Below are 20,291 nucleotides of genomic sequence, written 5' to 3' on the forward strand. Positions count from 1 at the left end.
TTCACAAACAACATACCTCCTTTTCTGGGATGAATCTACTTGGTCCATGTCCTAGTGTTCGAGGAATTCTAATTCCAAGTTCCTAGAAAAGAAAATTATACCATCTCAGGCCTCCAGCAGTAAACAACATGAGCTGAGGCTACAGGAATAAAAGGAAAAAACAACCAGTTGAACAGAGACAGGCTTGTTTTGGGATTTGTTTTCATGGCCATATATATACATACCAGTCCCTCTGTTTGCATGGCATAGCTGACAACAGCTTATAATACAACTCTGACTAAAAACACTAAAACCTGCTTCACTAAAACCAGAGTTTTGCATAAAGTACTTGGCAGAAAGTCAAGAACAGAAAGTTCAGCACATAGCAGCCAATCCTGTGGACTGACAGTGATACAAAATAAGGCCAATGTGTTTGTATATCCAAAACCCAACCAACCAAAATATCATCCCTGTATCTTGTCAGGAAAGGAAAAAGCAGTAACCTCTACCTAGACGTCTTAAACTGAAAGAAGTGTAACTATTATTACATTGATAATAACACTTTACAATAAGAATAGAAATATGAAAAATAAAAAGTAGTTATTTAAATCCACAAAAGACAAAGTACTGCAGGGCATGTTTTCTCTTTGGTTGAGTAAAATAGTTTTAGAGAAATTAATTTTGTTTGTGAGTTTGCCTTAAATTTTTTATTTATAGAATGTCATCACCCTTGCTTATACTATATTTAAGAGAAGCTCAAGTAATTGAGAAATAAATGGTTTTTTTGTCTTTTGACATAGTGAATCTAGAATCCTGTACCTGAAATCTAGACTCCTATACCTTATTGTGACAGTGTAGTATGGTTAACAAAAACTGACAATCTACTGTTAAGACTTCCATTTTTTCCCCAATACAGTGTACTTATAGAAACAAAACCAAGTAATATAGTTCAATCTTATTTTGTTTTTTTGTGAGGAAGACTGGCCCTAAGTTAACATCTGTTGCTGATCTTCCTTTTTTTTTTGGCTTGAGGAAGACTGTCACTGAGCTAACATCTGTGCCAATCTTCCTCTACTTTAAGGGGGATGCTGCCCCAGCATGGCCTGATGAGTGGTGCTAGGTCTGTGCCTGGGATCTGAACCTGCGAACCCTGGGCCACCAAAGCAGAATATGCAAAACTCAACCACTACGCCACTGGGCTGGCCCCTCAATCTTATTTTATTTTTTGAGGCTCATGTCCTATCAATCTAGTCTCTAAAACAACAACAACAAAAACTTCTTAGAGTTTACACAACTAAAGATTAACCCTTACTCACATAATTACATATGAATATTATTTCCACCCTCTCCCTTCTGCTTCCAAAACTCCTTCATGATATAAACAATATGCTTTTCTTTTAAAGAAAAAAAAGGCAGGGGGCAGACAGAGACGGACATGTGGCAACAATTCAAGAAATCTGATCCAAGCAAATGAAAACCTTTTGAGCAGAATGGATTTTTAAAAATTAAGCAGGCAGGACAAAATTGAAGAGAATCTTTATTAGGAGAATTCAAGATTTAGATTCAACGTAGACTTTATCTGCCAACTGAATCTATAAAATAATATACACAGCCATGTGTTGCTTAACGATGGGGATACATTCTGAGAAATGTGTAGTTAGGCGATTTTGTTGTGCAAACATCACTGAGTGTGCTTAGACAAACCTAGATGGTGTAGCCTACTACACACCTCAGCTATATAGTACTAATCTTATGGGACCACCATCATATATGCAGTCTGTCATCAACTGAAACACTGTTATGGAGCACATGACTGTATATTATATAATTCAAACAATCTCATACTGGAGGTCAGTGATTTCTTACTCTGGTTATCCCATATTTATACTGAAGATAGTAATGTTCTAACAACTATACCTTTCATTAGAGGAGGCACTCAATTCACTGGTCTGGCCATGTACAGTGTCTCAATTTTAATATCCTATAATAAATCCAAGGGAAAAACCACATTCTTGCTACTTGATACATTATCTTGGCACAAAAAGTAGCCATTTATAAAAATGATTCTATTAACCTTTCTAACTCCTGAATTTCTGATCCAATTAGATACAGTTCAAACAAAATATACTAGGCAAAACTTTAAGGCTAAAAATCAATATTTACCCTTTTTCATTTCTTTATTATCTTATTTAAACAAAATGCATTTTAGGAAAATACCCATTTCAAGGGTGTGTTATTCATTTTATAACTAAGAGACACTACCCTTGGGACTTCAGTATATAAAAAGGGGGCATTTCAAATGGGGGAGCAATGGATTATTCAACAAATGATCTTGGGACACATGGATAACCACTCAGAAAAAAGTGAAGTTGGAGCTCTAAATCATACTTTATTCCACAATAAATCAGAGTTAAGTGTAAAAAAACAAAAACAAAAAACATTACAGTACTAGAAGAAAACACTCATGGAATGGAGTAGGCCTAAGAATGCTACAAAACCCAGAAGTCATAAAATGTAAGATTGACAAATTTGATGACATAAAAAGAAAGACTTTCACATGGGAAAAATAAACAAAGTCAAAAGCAAACAAAACTGGGGAATATATTTGCAATTCATATAACAAAAGGGCTAAATTTCTTTAATACATAAAGACTCCTACAAATCAATAAGAAAATCCCAATGACCAGATAGAAAAATAAACAAAAGACAAGAACAGTTCAAAGAAAAGGAATTACAAATGGTTGAAAAAATGATCAACCCTCACCAATAAAACAACTGCAAGTTAATTACACTGAGATGCCATTTTTCACCTAAAAGATTGCTTAAGATAACAGGCTGTGTTAGAGACGGGGTGGAGAAACAGTCATTCATTGTTTATACATTTCTGAAGGAGTGTTTTGAAGTGTGAGGAAAAAAGATCAAGAAATATGTAAGGAGTATACATTACTACAACCTCTAAGGAGGGCAATTTGCAATACTGATCAAAATTAAAAAGTCACATACCCTTTGAATCAACAATTCCATCCTAAATGTTAACCTGTAGTCACATTTGTGAAATGTCATATGTAAACCATTGTTTCTAGTAGTACAAAATATAAAACAACCTAAGTGCTCATCAACAGAGGACTGTTTCAATAAAGTTTAGTACATCATAGACTAGAATAGCACGCAGTCTTTACAAAGAATGAAGCAATTCCATATGCGTTGGCTTTAAAAGATCTCTAAGATATATTATGGGGGGAAAACAAAAGTGCATAATATGTATAATTATGTTACTATATGTAAGGAAAGCGGGGAAAAAAACTTAGCAATTCCACTTCTAGGACTGTATCCTACAAATACATTAGCAGTATGTGGGTGTTAAACACACACACAGATACACATATAAATGAGACCAGACTGATAGCACATGGGCCTCAAAACAAAAAGGCTGAATTATATTTTTTTGGTTTTGTTTCTATACCAAATATACGGTTTATATACCAAACGATTATAAAACAACATTTTTATAATTCCAAGAAAGTGGCTAGCAATATTTCAGAAATGGAGTATTTTCCTATAGGTATGGCAAGGGTCTTTCCCAATGGTCCTATGTAATTCTCAAGTCTTTATAAGTCCATCCCTACAGCCAAATTTAGTGGCCATATTGATATCACTGTCTCCCCTTTTCCTTGCCTTCAATGGACAAATCCTTCCTTCCCAGTTCCATTAGAAATAGATTCTTTTAGAGTGAAAAACTATGCCTTTTAAAACAGGATGTTAAGAAAAACCAAACATTCTTGGAAATAGATCATAGACCCATTATGCTAATAACCCTTTAGTGTTAAGATCACATTCATTCCTTGATGAGGTACCAGTCTTGCAAGAAAGCTAGAGACAGAATAGAAAAACTGAAGAGAGGAAAGGAGTCTCTGACAGTCAAGACTCCAATTTCATTATTTTACATAAGGTTAGTTCTAAGTAAAATAGAGTTTTGCCAAGCTCATGCTTGGACTACCAGGGTCAATTTCCTACTAAGTTGAAGAGGTTGTGAGATGTTTGTGCCATTCCATAAAAGCAGAAAGGGAAATGGTAGGAGGGGAAAGAGAGGAAGAGAAAGAAAAGATGTGGGGAGGGGTGGAAGACTGATAGATTTTTAAAAATCAAGTCTTTCCCAAACAGAAAGGGTTGATCAAGACTGACAGAATGGGAAATATAGTTACTGCTGTTCTAGACTCACACCAACTAATTCTCCTTTATTTGGAGGCTAGACTCAAAAGATGTCCTTGGTTCTCTTTCTTAGTTAATAGACTAGGTACATGAGAAAGATACAAGAACATGACATGATCTTTTGTACTTAATCTTATGCCCAAGAGAAGACAAAGGGTTGATCTAGGGTGCTCTTGATGAGCTCTGAGATTGCATCCCAACTGATCCTAGTCCCGATACTGGCAGGACGCAGATCACTGATTCCACCTAGCCTCTCACTGCAAATTGAGCTCTAACTTCTGGGAAAAGTAAACAGGTGACAATTACCTTGAAAAGAGCAGGAAGTCTGGTTCTGGAGCTGGTGTCTTTAATTATTACTCTTTTGAGCCTCTTTGAGAGTTTCTGTAACTTAAAGGTCCTTTTAGATACTACTGTCATTATACAATAGTATTCTTGGTTTCTAAAAAGTTTAAAGTTTGAGTTTTTTGGAAAAAACTCACTTCTGAAACACTTCTTTTCCTAGGCACAGGATAAATTAGCTCTACCCTATTTCCTAGCAGATGTTGATAAAAAAAAAAAGGCACCCCAGGTCTTCAGTGGGGTGATCATAAGCCAAACTATGTGCATGTCATAACTTCCTAAAGGTTACTTCAACTATGCCTTCGTCTGTAAGAAACTGAATTACAGACTTTAAACAAATTTGGCCAATGCAGATTCTAGAACTGCCAACAGCAAATGGCCTTGTTGAAAAGCAGATGTAGATGCTAATCACAGAACAAACCTCACAGGCTCTTGGCGAAAGTGTGGCTGGAAAAACTAACATAGAATCTAACATTCCTCTCAACAATCCTCCTAATCAGCATCTTCCAAAGAGATAGCAACAGCCTCTGCCATCACAACACTGATGCAAATCTCTGACATAATATCTATTTCTTCATTAGTATATACTACTAATTGTCACAGTATGAAAATTCTCAGCAAATGTTAACAATACCACAGAAAGACTATATATGTATTGTATCACAGTGCTTGTGTACTGAAAGTACTGGTCTAATCAGATTTTTCAAATTTGTTAAAGATACATTTATGAATCTATGTAAGCAGAAATAATGAACAATTTGCCACAAATGCAAGATGAAAGCATTTGTTGGCTTATGGTGTCTACTTACCTGCAAAACTATTTGAAAAGTAAGTATCAAATCATTTGAATCATTTTATTTTTCTCATTGCACTTGGTGCATTTTTAAACTGTGTAGATGTTTTAAAACCAATAACATAACACTAATATTAATTTTTATTAAAAAATTACAAAGGCAGTATGTGCTTTTGGAAACACATTTCAACAAGGCAAAGATATACTGTGTAAAAAGTGGAAGTTCCCATCCCACTCTCTCTTTAGAATTATTGCCTACAGCCGAGTGCTAGCCTTTTGACGTTCAAAAATTTTAAATATAAATGAAGAAATCTAGAAGTGTTATAAAGAAATATTCCAATTCTAACAAAATGTACCAGTTTCTTTTAAAATTATCATTAACTATACTACGGAATTTAGAAATATTGAAAGTTCAGGTACCTCTTTCTCCACTATCTATGAATACTTCTATGTTCTTCTATGAACTATATTCTAAAAAAATAAAAACTGACTTCAAAGTACTGGATTTGTAAGGCTGACTTAGGCCATATGTGTGCCCTATACTGTAGTCAAGAGTTCCATTCCTGGAAAGTGTTTAGTTTAAAAGCATTGTGGAAGTTTGTTATTTGAAAGAGTTGTGTTATTAATACTTTTCTATGGTGAATAGTTTCCCTAAGAAGCACTACTTTCTAAATTATCTTCCCACATGTTGGGAGTGTTAAAAATGGAATACAACTATACAAAGCATCCTGAACACAATCACATAGGCACTGTAATCAATGTGCAAGCTAAAATGTATCTCCTTACCTTCCAGTTTACATGGTTATATTTAGAGATTCTATATCTGGGCAAGAACCAGGATTCTGCACAAGAATACCACCAGAAATAACAGATCTATTCAAGCACAATGATTGAGGCTCACTTCTACTCAAAATGAGAAAAGATCTGTTATGGCCTGCAAGCACAAACTATAAATGCTATTGCAACACTTTTACACCGTTTTCTTTCTTTGGCAAAGATTCCGAAGCAACAGTTATAAGAATTTTTTTTAAGGTGGTTTATTATCTGTAAACAAGAAGCATATTATGTATCCATGAATGCTAAAATCTAGAAAAAGTATTTAGTGTTCCACACCCTTCATGAGAAACTGTCTTAAGTTTATGTGAATATCTGTAGTTTACTCATAATGTAGACTCCATTTACAAAAAATATAAATACTAAAACTGAGTCATTTTAGTGGGCAATACCGCAGAGAAATTACTTCGTATTTAGACTTCTTGAACTAAGGCAATACTTACAGCATTCTGATTTCTATTCAAATTTTAATTACTATTTCTCTTTCTCCCTTGTCACCTTTTGAAAGAAAGCCTTTCAAAGTTTCACATTTTAGTCAAAATTATATTAGTAACTTTTGAATGGTGCCCTATTTGCAACCACTTAGGAAAAATACAAAATGTTACAATTAAATAGGTCTTTCTGAAAGCTAATTCAGACACAAAAGGGATGGTTTAATAAACAAGAGTAAACGCTGTGCATAACGTCATGCAGCTGGCAGAATAGACTTATTTTAGGCAGCAACATTTTTTAACTGCCTCGAATGTACTTTTTCCTTTTTCTTTCTTTTTTCTAAGTAGGCGGCAAAGGCGGTGAGGGTCACTGAGTCCTGGAGTCTCTTCTGACGAGGCGCTGCGGGGACAACCCACAGGCTGCGCTCCCGCGGGGCCGCAGCTTTGTTCGGGTCGGGCTTGCGGAGGCTTGCACAGACTCCAGCTTTCCGTCTGCAGACTCCCATTTAAAGGACCGAGACGGCCGTGTCTGCCAGCCTCAGCCTCGCTTGCCCGGGGCCGACTCCCGCTGGAAAACGTGCCCCCACCCCCACCGGCCGCCCCCTCAGCTCGAGGCGAGCGCGGGCCGGCCCCCGCGCCCCTGCCGGCCGGCTGCTCCGGGGGCGCCCTCCAGGGAGCGTCCTCCGAGGCTGTGAGGGTGCGAAGGCGGGGAAGCGACCCAACCTCCGTGCAGCCCCGGCAGCTCAGCTGGGTACGCGCCCGCCCGCCCGCCCCTCGCCCAGGTACCTCGTTCGGGCCGCCGCCCCCGCCACACTGCTTGCAGCCCAGCAGCTCCGAGACGGCCAGCGAGGCCGTGTACGCCTCGTTCGCGGCGGTGGCCAGGCGCATGTCGGCGCGGGGACGTCTGCGGTCGCGGACACCAGCGCTGGCCGGCCGGCCGGGCTCTGGGCTGCAGCGCCTCAGTCAGCAAGGACCGCGGGGGCGGTGCGGGGGGGCGCGGGGTTGGGCGGGGCGGCGCCAACAAACAAGCCGCTCGGCCCCGCCCCCGCCGTCACTCCGCCGGCTCAGCGGCCGCGCGCACCAATGCGGATTCGCGGATTCGCGGAGCCCCGCCTCCTGGTGCGGAGGGGCGGGCGTTGGTGGGCGGTCTGACCGGCCCGGCGAAAAACAACCTCGAGGGGCCGAGTTCCCCCTAGGGACTAATTTTCGGGTCCGGACAGAGTTGGGTCGGCCGAGTTCGGTTGTCCGGGAGGCGAGGCGCGAGCCCTCGGGCTTCAGTGAAAGGCCAATGTGCCCTGCCCCCAGCATCAGCAGCTGAGAGCCTGCCCTCCCCGCGTCCGCTGGGGTCCACTTACCTAGAGCCAAACAGCAACCAACCTCTAGGCTGACCCTGCCACCACCAGGAGGAATCAAGTTCGCTTTACATTCTATAAACCACTGAAACTTCCCTTCTTTCTTTCCAATAATGCCCAAACAATGATGAGCTGCGGAATGCAAGAACAAGTACGGGACCATGGGCTATATTCAATGTGAAATTATTTTTGGTAAGCTATGTAGACACTGTACATACCACTCTTCTACCCAGACAATCAGCCTTGGTGGCAGATCTCTGAATTGTCTTTTTTCTTCCCAAGTATACTTGAAGGCTTTAAAATTTCTAATGTTCCCTCCTAAGCGCCCTGGGTTTGAAAGAAAGAATTTCTCTTTCTGAAATCTGATGAGGAACTTGAGAAAATATGGGTTATAAAGGAGCACAAATTACTGACATTGTTGGATCCGGAAAGCAAATCTCTTAAGTTCTGTGTCAACACTGTGTGCTTACATGGCTCCATTAACTTCTTTTAAAAATCAACTCCTAAATTAGATCTTTTTTAGCATGTTTGCCCTTGTGTTTCAAAAGCTTACATGCTCAGGTTAAAAAAAAAAGTTGGAACATTCTGACAGAAGGAAACTGGAGTTAAGTCAATAAATACTGACAGACACAGAACCAGGACTCATACACGAAAATAAGTTTCAGTCTTAGGAGTGAGATTACAATGTTTCAGAGAAAACTAAGTTACTCTTTTAGCTCTTCAACTGTCAGATTTTAAAAGTAGCAGGTTAAAAATGGTTACTTTTTGTCTTCTCCCGAAAAGATAAATGTTATATGTTCTCATATACTGCTTTTATAAATTGCTACAGTACCAAAAATATTTTTTACTGGTCAAGAAAAGCGATTTTGGGTTAATGTTAACATAGCAGGAAAGGCTACAGAGGCTTCCATGCTCTCTTTGTAACTGCAGGCCCTCCAGGACCAGTTCAACTGACCCCATCTTATCAACAGAGTGATTAAGAGTTGTCTTTCAGGAACTGGGACTCCTTGTCCAGTTCAGGCCGGTTGAGACCACCAACCCATCAACTGAGCCTGTGCAAAAGCTCAATAATTAACCCTTTGGACATCAAAGAGCTAAAAACTCCACCCTTAGATTATGGTAACACCACCACTTTGTGAACATGCATCCTACTGAAGAGGCATGAAGCTTGACTATGCTTGCACAGACAATTACCTCACTTATCTGTACACATTAGACTGCCCTGCCCCTCATCCCATAAAATTGTGCCCCAAGCCCTGGATCCAGGAGACAGATCTGAGGGCACATGCCTCTGTCTCCTTGCAGATCAATCTTGCAAAATAAAGCTACATTTCTTTTTCCAAAAGCTAATGCCATAATAATTGGCTTTTTAAAATGTGCATCAGACAAGAGAACTCCAATTTTGTGCAGTAACATCTTTCTTTTGAGCACAGCCAAAAAAAACAAAACAGTATAATCAAATGCCCACCCAGTCACAAACAAACAAGAAAAATAAACCAGTAAGTGATCCAAGTTGGAACAATGTGATGTACCCTCCAAGATAAGTTGCAGATGAATAACTTGGAAACATAAATGGACTTGATATATGGGGTTGTGAACTATAAAGCTAGTTAGATAATGAAGGAAGTATGTGAAAAATGATGACTCTGGTTCTAGAACAGTTGAGCTGTGAGAAAGGAATAAAATAGTGGGGTTAGTTGTCTAGTAGGGCGTAACCTTGTTTGTGACATTAAAATTATGTCATTTGCAAAATGGAGAATGCTTACCTTTCTATCTTTTAATGAGAGGTGAAGGAAAACCATGCATTTAATTAACCCAAAAATGGTTTAAAATAATTACATGTAAATTAAAACTGCAAACTGTATACATATGGCAGTGTTTGATACTTTGTGCTTGATAAATATTAAAGAAGCATATACTGATATTGTATAGGAAGCTCCAAATAGGATTTTTTTTGAAAACAAAATGTTTCAGTTTGATTATTTATTTTGATGCTGCTTTACATAAAAAGAAAGATAATTTTAACTTATATTCTAATTCAGTGGTGGACTGAGGACCTTCAAGCCATATAAATATCACCATTCCTGTATGGTCTCTATAAACACTGACAAGTTCTTCAGAGAGTACTAATTTCTGCTCTTTCAATACAGGAGTAATATTAATTAGTGACTCTATTCTCCAACATAAAAAGGTTGTCTCCAAATAAATCTACAGTAACCAAGAATTCCAACAAATGTATTAACCTGCAAATATCATTGTGTAGATTTCACTTCTGGAAATGTTTTGTTCCAAATCATTCCATAAAAAATTTGTATTTTCCAAAGATTTCACTTCATGAGTAGGCCAGATGTGCTTAAGGTGCTTCTCTTAATGAACCCCCAGTGCTAGGCATATGATAGGAACACAATAAACATCAGCTAAAAACACGAACATCCTGAGCACAGAACAGTAATTGGAAAGGACTATGCTTTTCATATTTATCACAGGTTATCACTATAGGCCAGCAGCTATTTTACAAAGTCTGCTATTTAAACACTTCAACATTTTATTTCTTCTAGGAAGAATCCTGACTTCTAATCCAAGAAGTAAGAGTAATTCTGAAATATTTCCTTTCACCTGAAAATGTTTTGGTAAACTTACTCAGCTGTATCAAAGTGAGGTTTCTGCATCTGTCATTAGCAGTAATGGTCTCAACTTTAATTTGCTCAAGAACAAGCTGATACACATATGTAAAAGCAGAATATGTCAAATGACTTGGTCTGAGTGGAGAATTATGAAGCATTAGAGAGTCCAGACTTGGAGTGGTGGTTCAAGACAGGCTTCCTGAAAGAAGAGACATCTGAGCTCAGCCTTAGAGGATTAGTAGAGAGGCCTTAGCAAGAAAATTGGGGGGAGAGTTTGGAAGAGTAGAGACAGAATTCTAAGCAAAGAAACCAGCATGTGCAAAGGCCAAGAGGCAGGGGAGAGAGTGAGAGTGGTCCATTAGGGAAGCTGAATAAAGGAAGTTCATTGAGTCTGGAGCAGAGGTCATGGAAAGTAACAGATGGAGTTTAGGTAAAAGATAAACAGTAAGGAGGGACCTTGTTCAAGCTTCATTAAGGAATATAAATTTCATTCTTAAGAGTACTGTGGAGTTATTCAAAGTTTGAAACAGTAGAATGACATCAGATTTGCATTTCAGCTAAGGTTTAGAAAAATATATTGAAAGGGGCAGAACTAGAGGCAGGGAGATGAGTTAAGAAGGCTGTTGAGGCAATCCTGGCAAGGCAAGAGGGCAGTCTGAAGATTAATGGGAATGAAGCCAAGTGTAGGAATAAAGGTGGATTTTGTCTCTCCAACATAAGTTTCTTGAGAAAGGAAATCATGCCTCATACTCTTGTTTTTGAAATTTAAGAGGTAAATTTCAAATTATCAGCTCTCCTGACCAAGCAGCTTCCCTGAGCACATTAGACTTTAAAAAATATAATCAATTCATGAAAAAGAATGGATGTATTTTAGTAGAAAGAACATTAATCAGGCTAAAAGGCAAAATCACATTTTGACAGACCACATATTAAACACTGAATTTTATTAACAAAGGAATTATAGTAAAGTACTATAGATTTGTAGATCTATTCATTAAAATTAGAATTATATTTGGTTAGAAAACACACATAGCAATGGTGTCAGCCATTAAACCAAAGAACTCTTTTAAGAGTGGGAGTGGGATTTGTTAGATTTATGTGGTTTAAGCATTCTTGAAAAATGCTCTATTGTCATTTAAAACATTTTATTAGAATGAAGGCTGGTTTATAAGATTACTTCTGCTTACTAATTTTGTCAAGATTTTTCTCCTCTAGCTAATACCTTCCTGTTTTTATATATATAGCCTGTCTGCTAAGCAGTTTTTTCCTTTCAACATCATGTTTTGGGTACACTGAGATCCTTTTAGCACTAGACTTTAATTTTATATTGTTCTCTTATTTGTCTTCTACTTTTTTCACTTCTTCAATTTAATTTTTAGAATTATAGTACTTATAAGGGAAGAAGAATGTTGACAAATCTTTGCTCTCTTTCTCTCCTTTAGGGCTTCTTCTTTTGGAAATGTAGTTTTAAATCTCTACATAGGGTTTTAGAAACATAGGCCATCCCCCATATTTGTAAATAAGCAGTATTCGAAACAGTGTCAGTGGTTTTAAATTAGAAAATCACTTTCTCTCAAATAATAAATGTGTTAAATTATGGTCAGGTTTTCCAGGTTAACGAACAGCAACTTATCAACTCCTCCATATCAGACACTAAGCACTTTACACGTATAAGGTAGATATAATTATTTCTATTTTACAAATTTATAAAACAGAAACTCATAAAGTACAGGTAACTTGTCCAAGGTTATAAAAGTAGTAAGATGCAGCTGGGATTAGAACCCAGGTCTGAATTCAAAACAGCAGAAGCTGGGCTGCTTCTTTTAATGAATATTTTTAAAAATTTGATAACTGTATTAGCCTAAGTTCTTGATTCAGAGGGCAAGAAAAGAAGGCAGTAAGAAAGAAAAATTTGTCTCCTTTGCATACACTCATGGTGAGACCTGGTTAAAAAAAAAAAAAAAGGAAATCATGGAATGAGTGATCCAGGTCTTTGAGAGCTTCTCTCCTGTATTTCCCTATCTCAGTGTCTCTTCCTAGGCTTTTGGTGACCTCATGCTACCCCAGACTCCTTCACTACGTAACTCACCTGAGTCCACCCAACCCCCTAAATGCTCCCTACACTACCCCTGTTCCTCTTAGAATAACTGGTAGGTGTAAGGAAGAAAGCATGCTTCTTAAACTAACTCACACTATTTATTATATGAGGGACTGACATTTCATACTAATTTATTTGTTTAGTCTGACTCAATAGAATGTAAGCTCCACAAAATCAGAATGTCTTTTTTGTTCACTGCTGTATTCCCAATGTTTCAGTGTCCAGCACACAGTAGATCCTCAATAAGTATGTAATGAATGAATGAACTTTGCAGAGATGTTTCCATTTTAATAGAAGCTTAACTCAACTGAAAGCTTAATAATGAATTTAAAGTTCAATATCCAGTTCATAAAAGATTTGGGCCATCTAGACAACACTTTTGGAGGGTTTGGGGTCACTATTTAGACAGGTAGGTTCTGCTTGTGAATCAGCTTGTCCCTGGGTTCAGCTCTGTTAAGCAACTTCTATTTTTCATAGTCTCTCCCCACCTTCTCCTTGAGAACCCACAGATACTCCCAAGCTTCTTTGATTTTTCTGTGCCTGCTTTCCTGCACTACACCAAGATAGCAGCTGTATAGGTTCAGGCATATATGTATACATATGGCTCACTTGTTAAGTCAGGCAGGAAGGCAGACACTACCTGTATACATACCATTGTTTGACAGGATTCATGGAACGTTTTATAACCAAGTTTGTCTTTAAACATCCTCAGACCTATCTAAGCTGAAATGACAGGAAAGAAAGTATCTGTTGAGATATCATAACTAAATGGGAGAATTCATTCAGAAACATTAAAACTTTTAGAGGCTAATTATTCAGCATCATTGTTGAGTTGACTATAAGAAATGGGTTTAATTTGGAGTAGGATGAGCTTCAGGAAAAAGGTGAGTGTAGTGGGAAACTGAATGAGGACTTTATCCCATATGTTCTTAGGAGCTAATGAAGGTTCTGAAGAAGGAGAAAAATGAAGCGATACAAACTCAAAAAATGGTAACCAAAGATATTAAATATATGACATATTCAAGTAGAAAATATTTCTCAGATTATGCATATATAGGGTATTATATAATTTTTACAATAGTTTTTTGAGGGGCTGGATTTCATCTGTTCCTAAAAATAAATATGAAAATATTTTTAAAATTCTCAAACTGCTTCTGGTTGTGGGCACAAGAACTGGTTTTAATATGTAACTTATAATTTTAAATCCAAGGATATATTAATCTGGAATAATATAAAAAAATAATCTTTTCAAAATAGAGTAAAATCAAACCTAATGTCTTCAACTTATCCAAAGACTTGATGGAACCGAACTCTCAAGTATCTATTTCCTTTATAAAATTGAATCTACACATGGTTAAAATGTTTAGGCTAAACGCATAAATGAGTCATTTAGCTTAATAATGCCAGAATTTTGAATGTTTTATTCATACTAAAGATAATTTTGACTCAAAGAAACAAAATCCTAATGACAGTATTCTAAAATCCTTCAATCAAGTTATTTTTTGTTTATAAGAGCTCTCCTGCCCTCACTATCCATGCCTCCCCATAATTATTACTACCAAGTAGTAAAGGGAGCTCTACCATATGTGCTGTTCTTACACAGCTCAAAGAACCCCGCTCAGTTCCTTTGTGATGAGCTTTAGTTGTAGGTCCTCTAAGCCTTTAAATCACCTTCTTTCTTTGCCTCCCTACATCTAGAGACTACTTGCATGTTATTATCTATCTTAGAAACAAAGTGCATTTAACTGAACTTTCCTATCTATTCTTCTGCCCTCCAGAATCCTCAATGCACCTCTACTGGCCACTTTCCCCTTTGCCCAAAGGGTGTGGGTACGTTGAGGGCACTGTAGTTCAACAAATAAAGATGTTTGCTTTTGCTTATCACTACTATCTTTCTGTGTAGCTAAAAATACTAAAAAAAAAAAAAAAAGATAATGCCACTTTAAAAATTATGTTTTTTACATGAGCTTAAGTTTAAACAGAATTCTAGATCATTTTATTTGTATTAATAGAAAATCTGATTTTCCTAATTTTTGGCAAATAATTGAGAAATACTAAAATAAGATTTTATTCAGATGTTACAAATTGGAGAAGGTAGTATTCTTTCTTAATTTGTTATAACTCTAATTTAAAAAATATATTTTAGTATAGGTTTATGTATGAATGCCAATGCTATTATTTTACCAATTAACAGAAATCTTAATATTATGTAACCACTTAGTATTCAATCATTCATTATTTATAAATACTTATTGCATGCCTTTTCATTTAATTTCTCAAATTCTATGAACAAGGGGAATGCCTTAGTTTGAGATTGGATGTCTATTTTTTAGACTTAACCTCTCACCTAAGTCATACAGATAAGTTGGCAGATAGCCTGGGACTCTGTTAGGGAGCATTAAATAGGTTATTGCTCAATTTTGCAAAAAGTCTAACCAAAACAAAACAAAAACCCAGTCTGGAAATCTTTTAACAACCCGTCTAGTTTTAGCCCCCACAATTTAAAATGAAGGGCAATTGAACTTTATGATCTCTCAAACTTTATTTCAGCTCAAAAGTTCTACTCTGTTAATACAATTTCTGATTTTATCAAGTTATATGCTTTAAGCTAACTAGAACCTGGCCTCCTCCTACACCAGGATTCTTTGTATATTATCAATGGTTTTCAAGTTTTATTTCTCAGCATCTGTTCCTTACAAGTACTTTAGAGATATTGTGAAATATTAAATTTGGGCTTTCTTTTTCAACGTAACCTACAAAGCTATAAATGCATTGGAAACCACCAAAATAACAATTTGTTGCCACTAATAATTCAGTTACTGGACTAAATAAAGCCTCTTCCACCATCTCTGTGAGCACGTTTGAACATTCTTGTGACTGTGTCAGTGATTAGGAAGGGTAGAGTTGGTATGCTCCAGCCTTTTAAAACATTCATGCCTGTCTGCATCCATAGTAGTGAGGGGACTGCTACAGCACATGGGCACTTTGCTGTGTGAATCCAGAATTCCTTGATACTACGCATACAAGAAAATACAGAATGAATACTGCAAATATCATCCATAACCCCTTAATTTCAAATTTGTTTAAAACATAAAATAACCTCATTGTTCTCACTAATTGACTTGATAATTTAACTTCATATACTTGAACTTAAAGAAAGCATTTATCAATAAAATGCCAGTTTTAGATATTGTATATATCAGAATCATGATAATATTGTTTGATTAAAGACTATGCTGCCAAAAAAATTAGTAACACACTTGAATATCACTGTTTTTTATATATGCCACATCTCTTGATCTGCCCACTAGAATTCATGGTAGGTTTGGAGGATCCATGCTAATCTATAGCTCCCTACATTATTCACCCAGGGCTTGGGTCAGGCTTTAAGGTTCAGAGAATGCGCCAAGGATTTCTCCTGGTTCCGGCAGAGTTCTAGGGGAATCTAGTTCAGTTTCATTCCCATCAATGCCAGCTTGAGTCTTAAAGAAAAAGGCTCGTAAAATCACAACAGTTCATGAAGGTCTATTGTACTACAAACCCAACTCGCCTTCTGGTAGAATTTTCATTTAGCCTGTCTTACATCTGGTCTATAACTGAAAGGATTATCAATCCTTCCAGCCCTTCTCCAGAAAACATGAATAAAGTCAATCTTATCCTTCAGTGACACATGCCAGTATGATCAATAATAGCTTTTACCCTAACTCACAAAAAGTTGACCCAATACATTTTTCAGTGAAGTACTTTAGAATTGTTTTTATTAACAATAAGCAATTATTGATATCCAAATAATCTTTTGTGTTTGTAACTGGCAAGTTTTAAAATCACGTATTTGCCCTCTATAATTAGAACTTTCTTTATATCAGAAAATTCAACTTTCAACTATTCAACCAGATTTTTACAGTTAAACTAAAGTACTTTAATTTGTGCTTAGAAATATACAATTAAAACATTAAAATATTGCATATTAGATTTACAAATTGGTAAATTTAAAAAATACCTAAACTTCAAAAGATATCTGAAAAACATATGTGGATCAGAAGAAAGAGCAGAGCAGAGTCAAAAGCAGCAGGATGCAGTTCAAATAGGTCACATTCAACTTTTAACTTTCCCTAAGCACAAAAAAACAAGCCTAGCAACAGCTTCCAGCCAATCACAAAGCAGACAAACAGGTAAGGACTCAACTGCTCCAGATACCAATGAGGTCCAACCTTCAAGGTGGTTTTTTTTTTTTTTTTTTGTAATTATATAGTGTCAGAGCAGAGCACAAGTTATAAAACAGGATATACTGTCCTGGGTTAAAAGTAACATAAAGATAAAATCTCTTCACCAACCCTCAACAAAATACATCAGATTTTAATAACAGAGTGATAAATTTGTTTTCATCCTTATGATACCAGATACTGTAGACATTAAAGTTACCTTTAAAATATTAGTGCATTTGTAATAAAATACAGAATTTTGTGGGAAATTTTCTTTCTTGTTTGTGGATAGAGGATGAGGGTGGAAATGTCTATAAGAAAAAATTCTTCTCTTTAAATTCCCTAATGCTCAAATTTCCAAAATTCATGGTAGGGGGCGGGAGGAGGGAATGGGACTCAACAATAAAACGCTACAGTCCAAATCCAAAAATAGAAAATATGAGTAAAAACAACTACATACAAATACAATCTTAAAAAAAAAAAAGCAAAGTGAAGAAATTGCACAGTGTCATTCTATTCAATTTTTCTTCTTTATTTCTATCACTCAATACACATCCATCAAGAGAAGAAAGTTTTCTGAGGTTTTAGAAGGGATTTTCAAAGAGTTACAGATTTCATCACTATCATGTTTAGTGCAAACCTCAGTAGTATTTGCTTAAACTGACAGAGTGTTACTTGCAATAGAGATGCAAAAACATTGTGAAACAATAGTTGATAGTTTTCCTAATTTTGCTTTTGTCTTGCCAAATTTATAAAGTATTCTAAAGCAGTTTCCAATATCTTCTGTGAAAATCTTTAAGAACCACCTTTTGTTTTTTCTTCAAATAAATACTGCTTAAATCATTTGCTGGTTTTAGTTCCCTAAAAAATAATTATTTTAAGTAGATCAGCTTGACTTGTCATACCATCAATCATCTCCTGAACTCACCAAGAGGTTTGCTACTAACACTGCAGGATGCTGTCGAACATGTATATATGTATACTTCCCCTAAATATTTTATTTTATTCTACACACCCCAAGGAACGTGGGGGGAAATCAAATAATGTTTAGAGATTAGCTCCAGGTTTTATTTATCAGTGATATCCTTACTTGATCCTTTTCTTCGGTCCTCAATTGTCACAGATAACTAAGCTATGTTGAATCAAGAAAAAAGGTAGTTTCAATACATCATGTGGGAAAGAGACACTCTACATCAAGCTCATGTTTTCCTGGGGCTCTTAAACCTTAGTAATTTAAATCAGTATCCATCCAAATCTTACTGTAAGTTTCAGCAATTACTTAACACATACATTTATACACCATCGATTGGCTGTGTATGTTTCTGTTAAATTCATGAACCTCTATATGTATGGACATATTGGTCCTATTGAGTCAACGTTCATTCAACCAATATTAATTAAGCATCTGCTTTGAGCCACGTATTTTTTTCTTCCCAGTCCGTCTTCTTTGAGAACAATATCCATATCTTCTTCCTTCCTCCTCCCTGGCTATTTGTATCAGAAAATAACAACCCAAAATAGGTTCCAAAATATCTCCAGCTGAAGAAATGAAAAAATGGTAATGGAATTGCACAATGGTGCATACTGGTGACATGAGAGAAGGCATCTTTGAACTGGGTTTGAAGATTACCCTGAAAAGTGTACATTAACTGTTCATTATCAAGTGAACAGTTTCTAAAATTCTTAAGAGTTTCCTGCCTACCCTGACATAGAGATTTAGCGTATGAAGATGATTATTTCAGGATACTTTTCTACCCTCTCTGCTTAAGAAAATTATTTGCTATAGAACATTCACAATAATGCAACAGTAAATGGGGAACTAAAGTAGCAAAAATGGTCCTGATTTCTACAAGGAATTTCTAAGAGCTACTATTTCTAAGGATTACTGAGCTCCATGTCCTAGAAAGACTTTTTCCCTAGCTGCTGATGACCGAGATGCTATTAGGAACAATGGAAACCATGTTTTAAAACACAGTGATTGTACCAAAAAGGTGATCTCCAGACTAAATGCACTTGATTCATGGCAATTTTACTATTCAGAACAATTCTTATGAGTAGCAAGGATGATTTTGCTTTATTAAATCTTTTTCTTGAGTGTGATTTATTGCCTAAGATGCTGTGAATACTGAATTTAAAAGGTTGCCACCTTTTTACCACCTCCCCACCATCCACTCCTTTCCCCCAATAACAAGCAGATTTGTCTACTCTCTCTGTTTTTCTTAGTGAGGAAGGCAATGTTTATTATTTTCCCATATAAATTTTTATTCAATTAAAGTCTATTTTGCTGAGCTTCTTCAACCTCTCAGTAAAGTTTTTAGAGATAGTCAAAGACTGACAGATAACACGCAAACTGTTCCCTTAGAATGTTGGATCCCTCTCCCTGCTAGTACCTGTGGCAGGTAAACATTTATAAAATAGTCTTTTAACTTGGTCACAGCTTTTCCTGATACTTGGGACTTAGAATGCATCTGCTTCCTCTGACTTTCCATTCTTTGGTCTTGTATTAGCATGAGCAAGATCCTTAGCTCTGGAACCCTCAGAATCTGAGCTTTAGTACCTGACAAGAAGTCATTGCTACGACCCCCTGAACCAAGAGTCTGGTCTAAGGGGAGGTATGAAAATCAAGAACAAGAAGAACAGGTTCTGGAGAAGCAAGGATATCAGAGAATCTACTTAGGACTCTGAATGCCCACAAAGGCACGAACAATGCTCTAGTCTAGAGCATTTACGTAAAGATTTGGACTGTTCTAGTGACACATTCTTAGGCACGCAGAGTACACTGGGGGAAAAAGACAGTGGGAGATTTCTTCAATGTGTCAACAGATTCAGCACCTGAACTTCTTCATGTCTCAAATATTCCTTTCTCAGCTGCCTAAAATTATTTCACCCCTAAATTTGAAGATAGGGTAGGAATAGGTGAAACAGAGGAAGAATAAAAATAACCAGGACCTGGATTAGAGAGAAATATTTCACAAAGGAAGAATATGTCTGAAATTCTCAAGAGCCTAAGGTCTTAGAAGGAATCATAAAATCTTACATTATACAATGAATATGACTACATGGGAACTTTGAAACACAATGTGAAATGTGCATAGAAATTTATAGTCTACAAATTCCACATAGATTAAGGACTTGTACAATTTCTCACAACAACCTTGTGAGCTGGATCTCATTATTCCTGTATTACCCAGGAAGACACTTGTCATACAATTGATAGGTGGCAGAGCTATGAGTCAAATGCAGGTCTATCTGACTTCAGGTCCAGTGCTCTTTCTTTTCCACTACTCAACAGTTTAAAATGCAGCTTTGGAGTCAGCCCTCAGGAATCTTACAATCCTGTTGGTCATAAAAGACTCAGAAACAGCACTAGGCAAAGTGTAATTCTGTCTTAAATTACACGTTGCAAACTGCAAATATCCAGGAGTAGAGA

The 20,291-nt window shown here is 36.8% G+C and overlaps 1 protein-coding gene across 10 annotated transcripts in view; it reads right to left on the reverse strand.

The window, feature by feature from the left end:
* The window catches only part of SESN1 (sestrin 1), a 110,983-nt gene that overhangs the window by 14,473 nt on the left and 76,219 nt on the right, over nucleotides 1-20,291 (reverse strand). For 8 of the 10 annotated variants that reach the window (XR_011497886.1, XM_014839030.3, XM_070496719.1 and 5 more), the window contains one exon: nucleotides 17-82. Coding sequence is in view for 4 of the 10 variants with exons in the window: in XM_014839030.3 (XP_014694516.1) it covers nucleotides 17-82 (66 nt within the window). In the remaining 6 variants the exon portion in view is untranslated. Of the gene's footprint in view, nucleotides 1-16; nucleotides 83-7,371; nucleotides 7,919-20,291 lie in introns of those variants that run through there. The other 2 variants (XM_044757279.2, XM_070496720.1) reach the window with 2 other exon arrangements.

The sequence above is a fragment of the Equus asinus genome, chromosome 24, assembly GCF_041296235.1.
Source record: "Equus asinus isolate D_3611 breed Donkey chromosome 24, EquAss-T2T_v2, whole genome shotgun sequence".
NCBI lineage: Eukaryota > Metazoa > Chordata > Mammalia > Perissodactyla > Equidae > Equus > Equus asinus.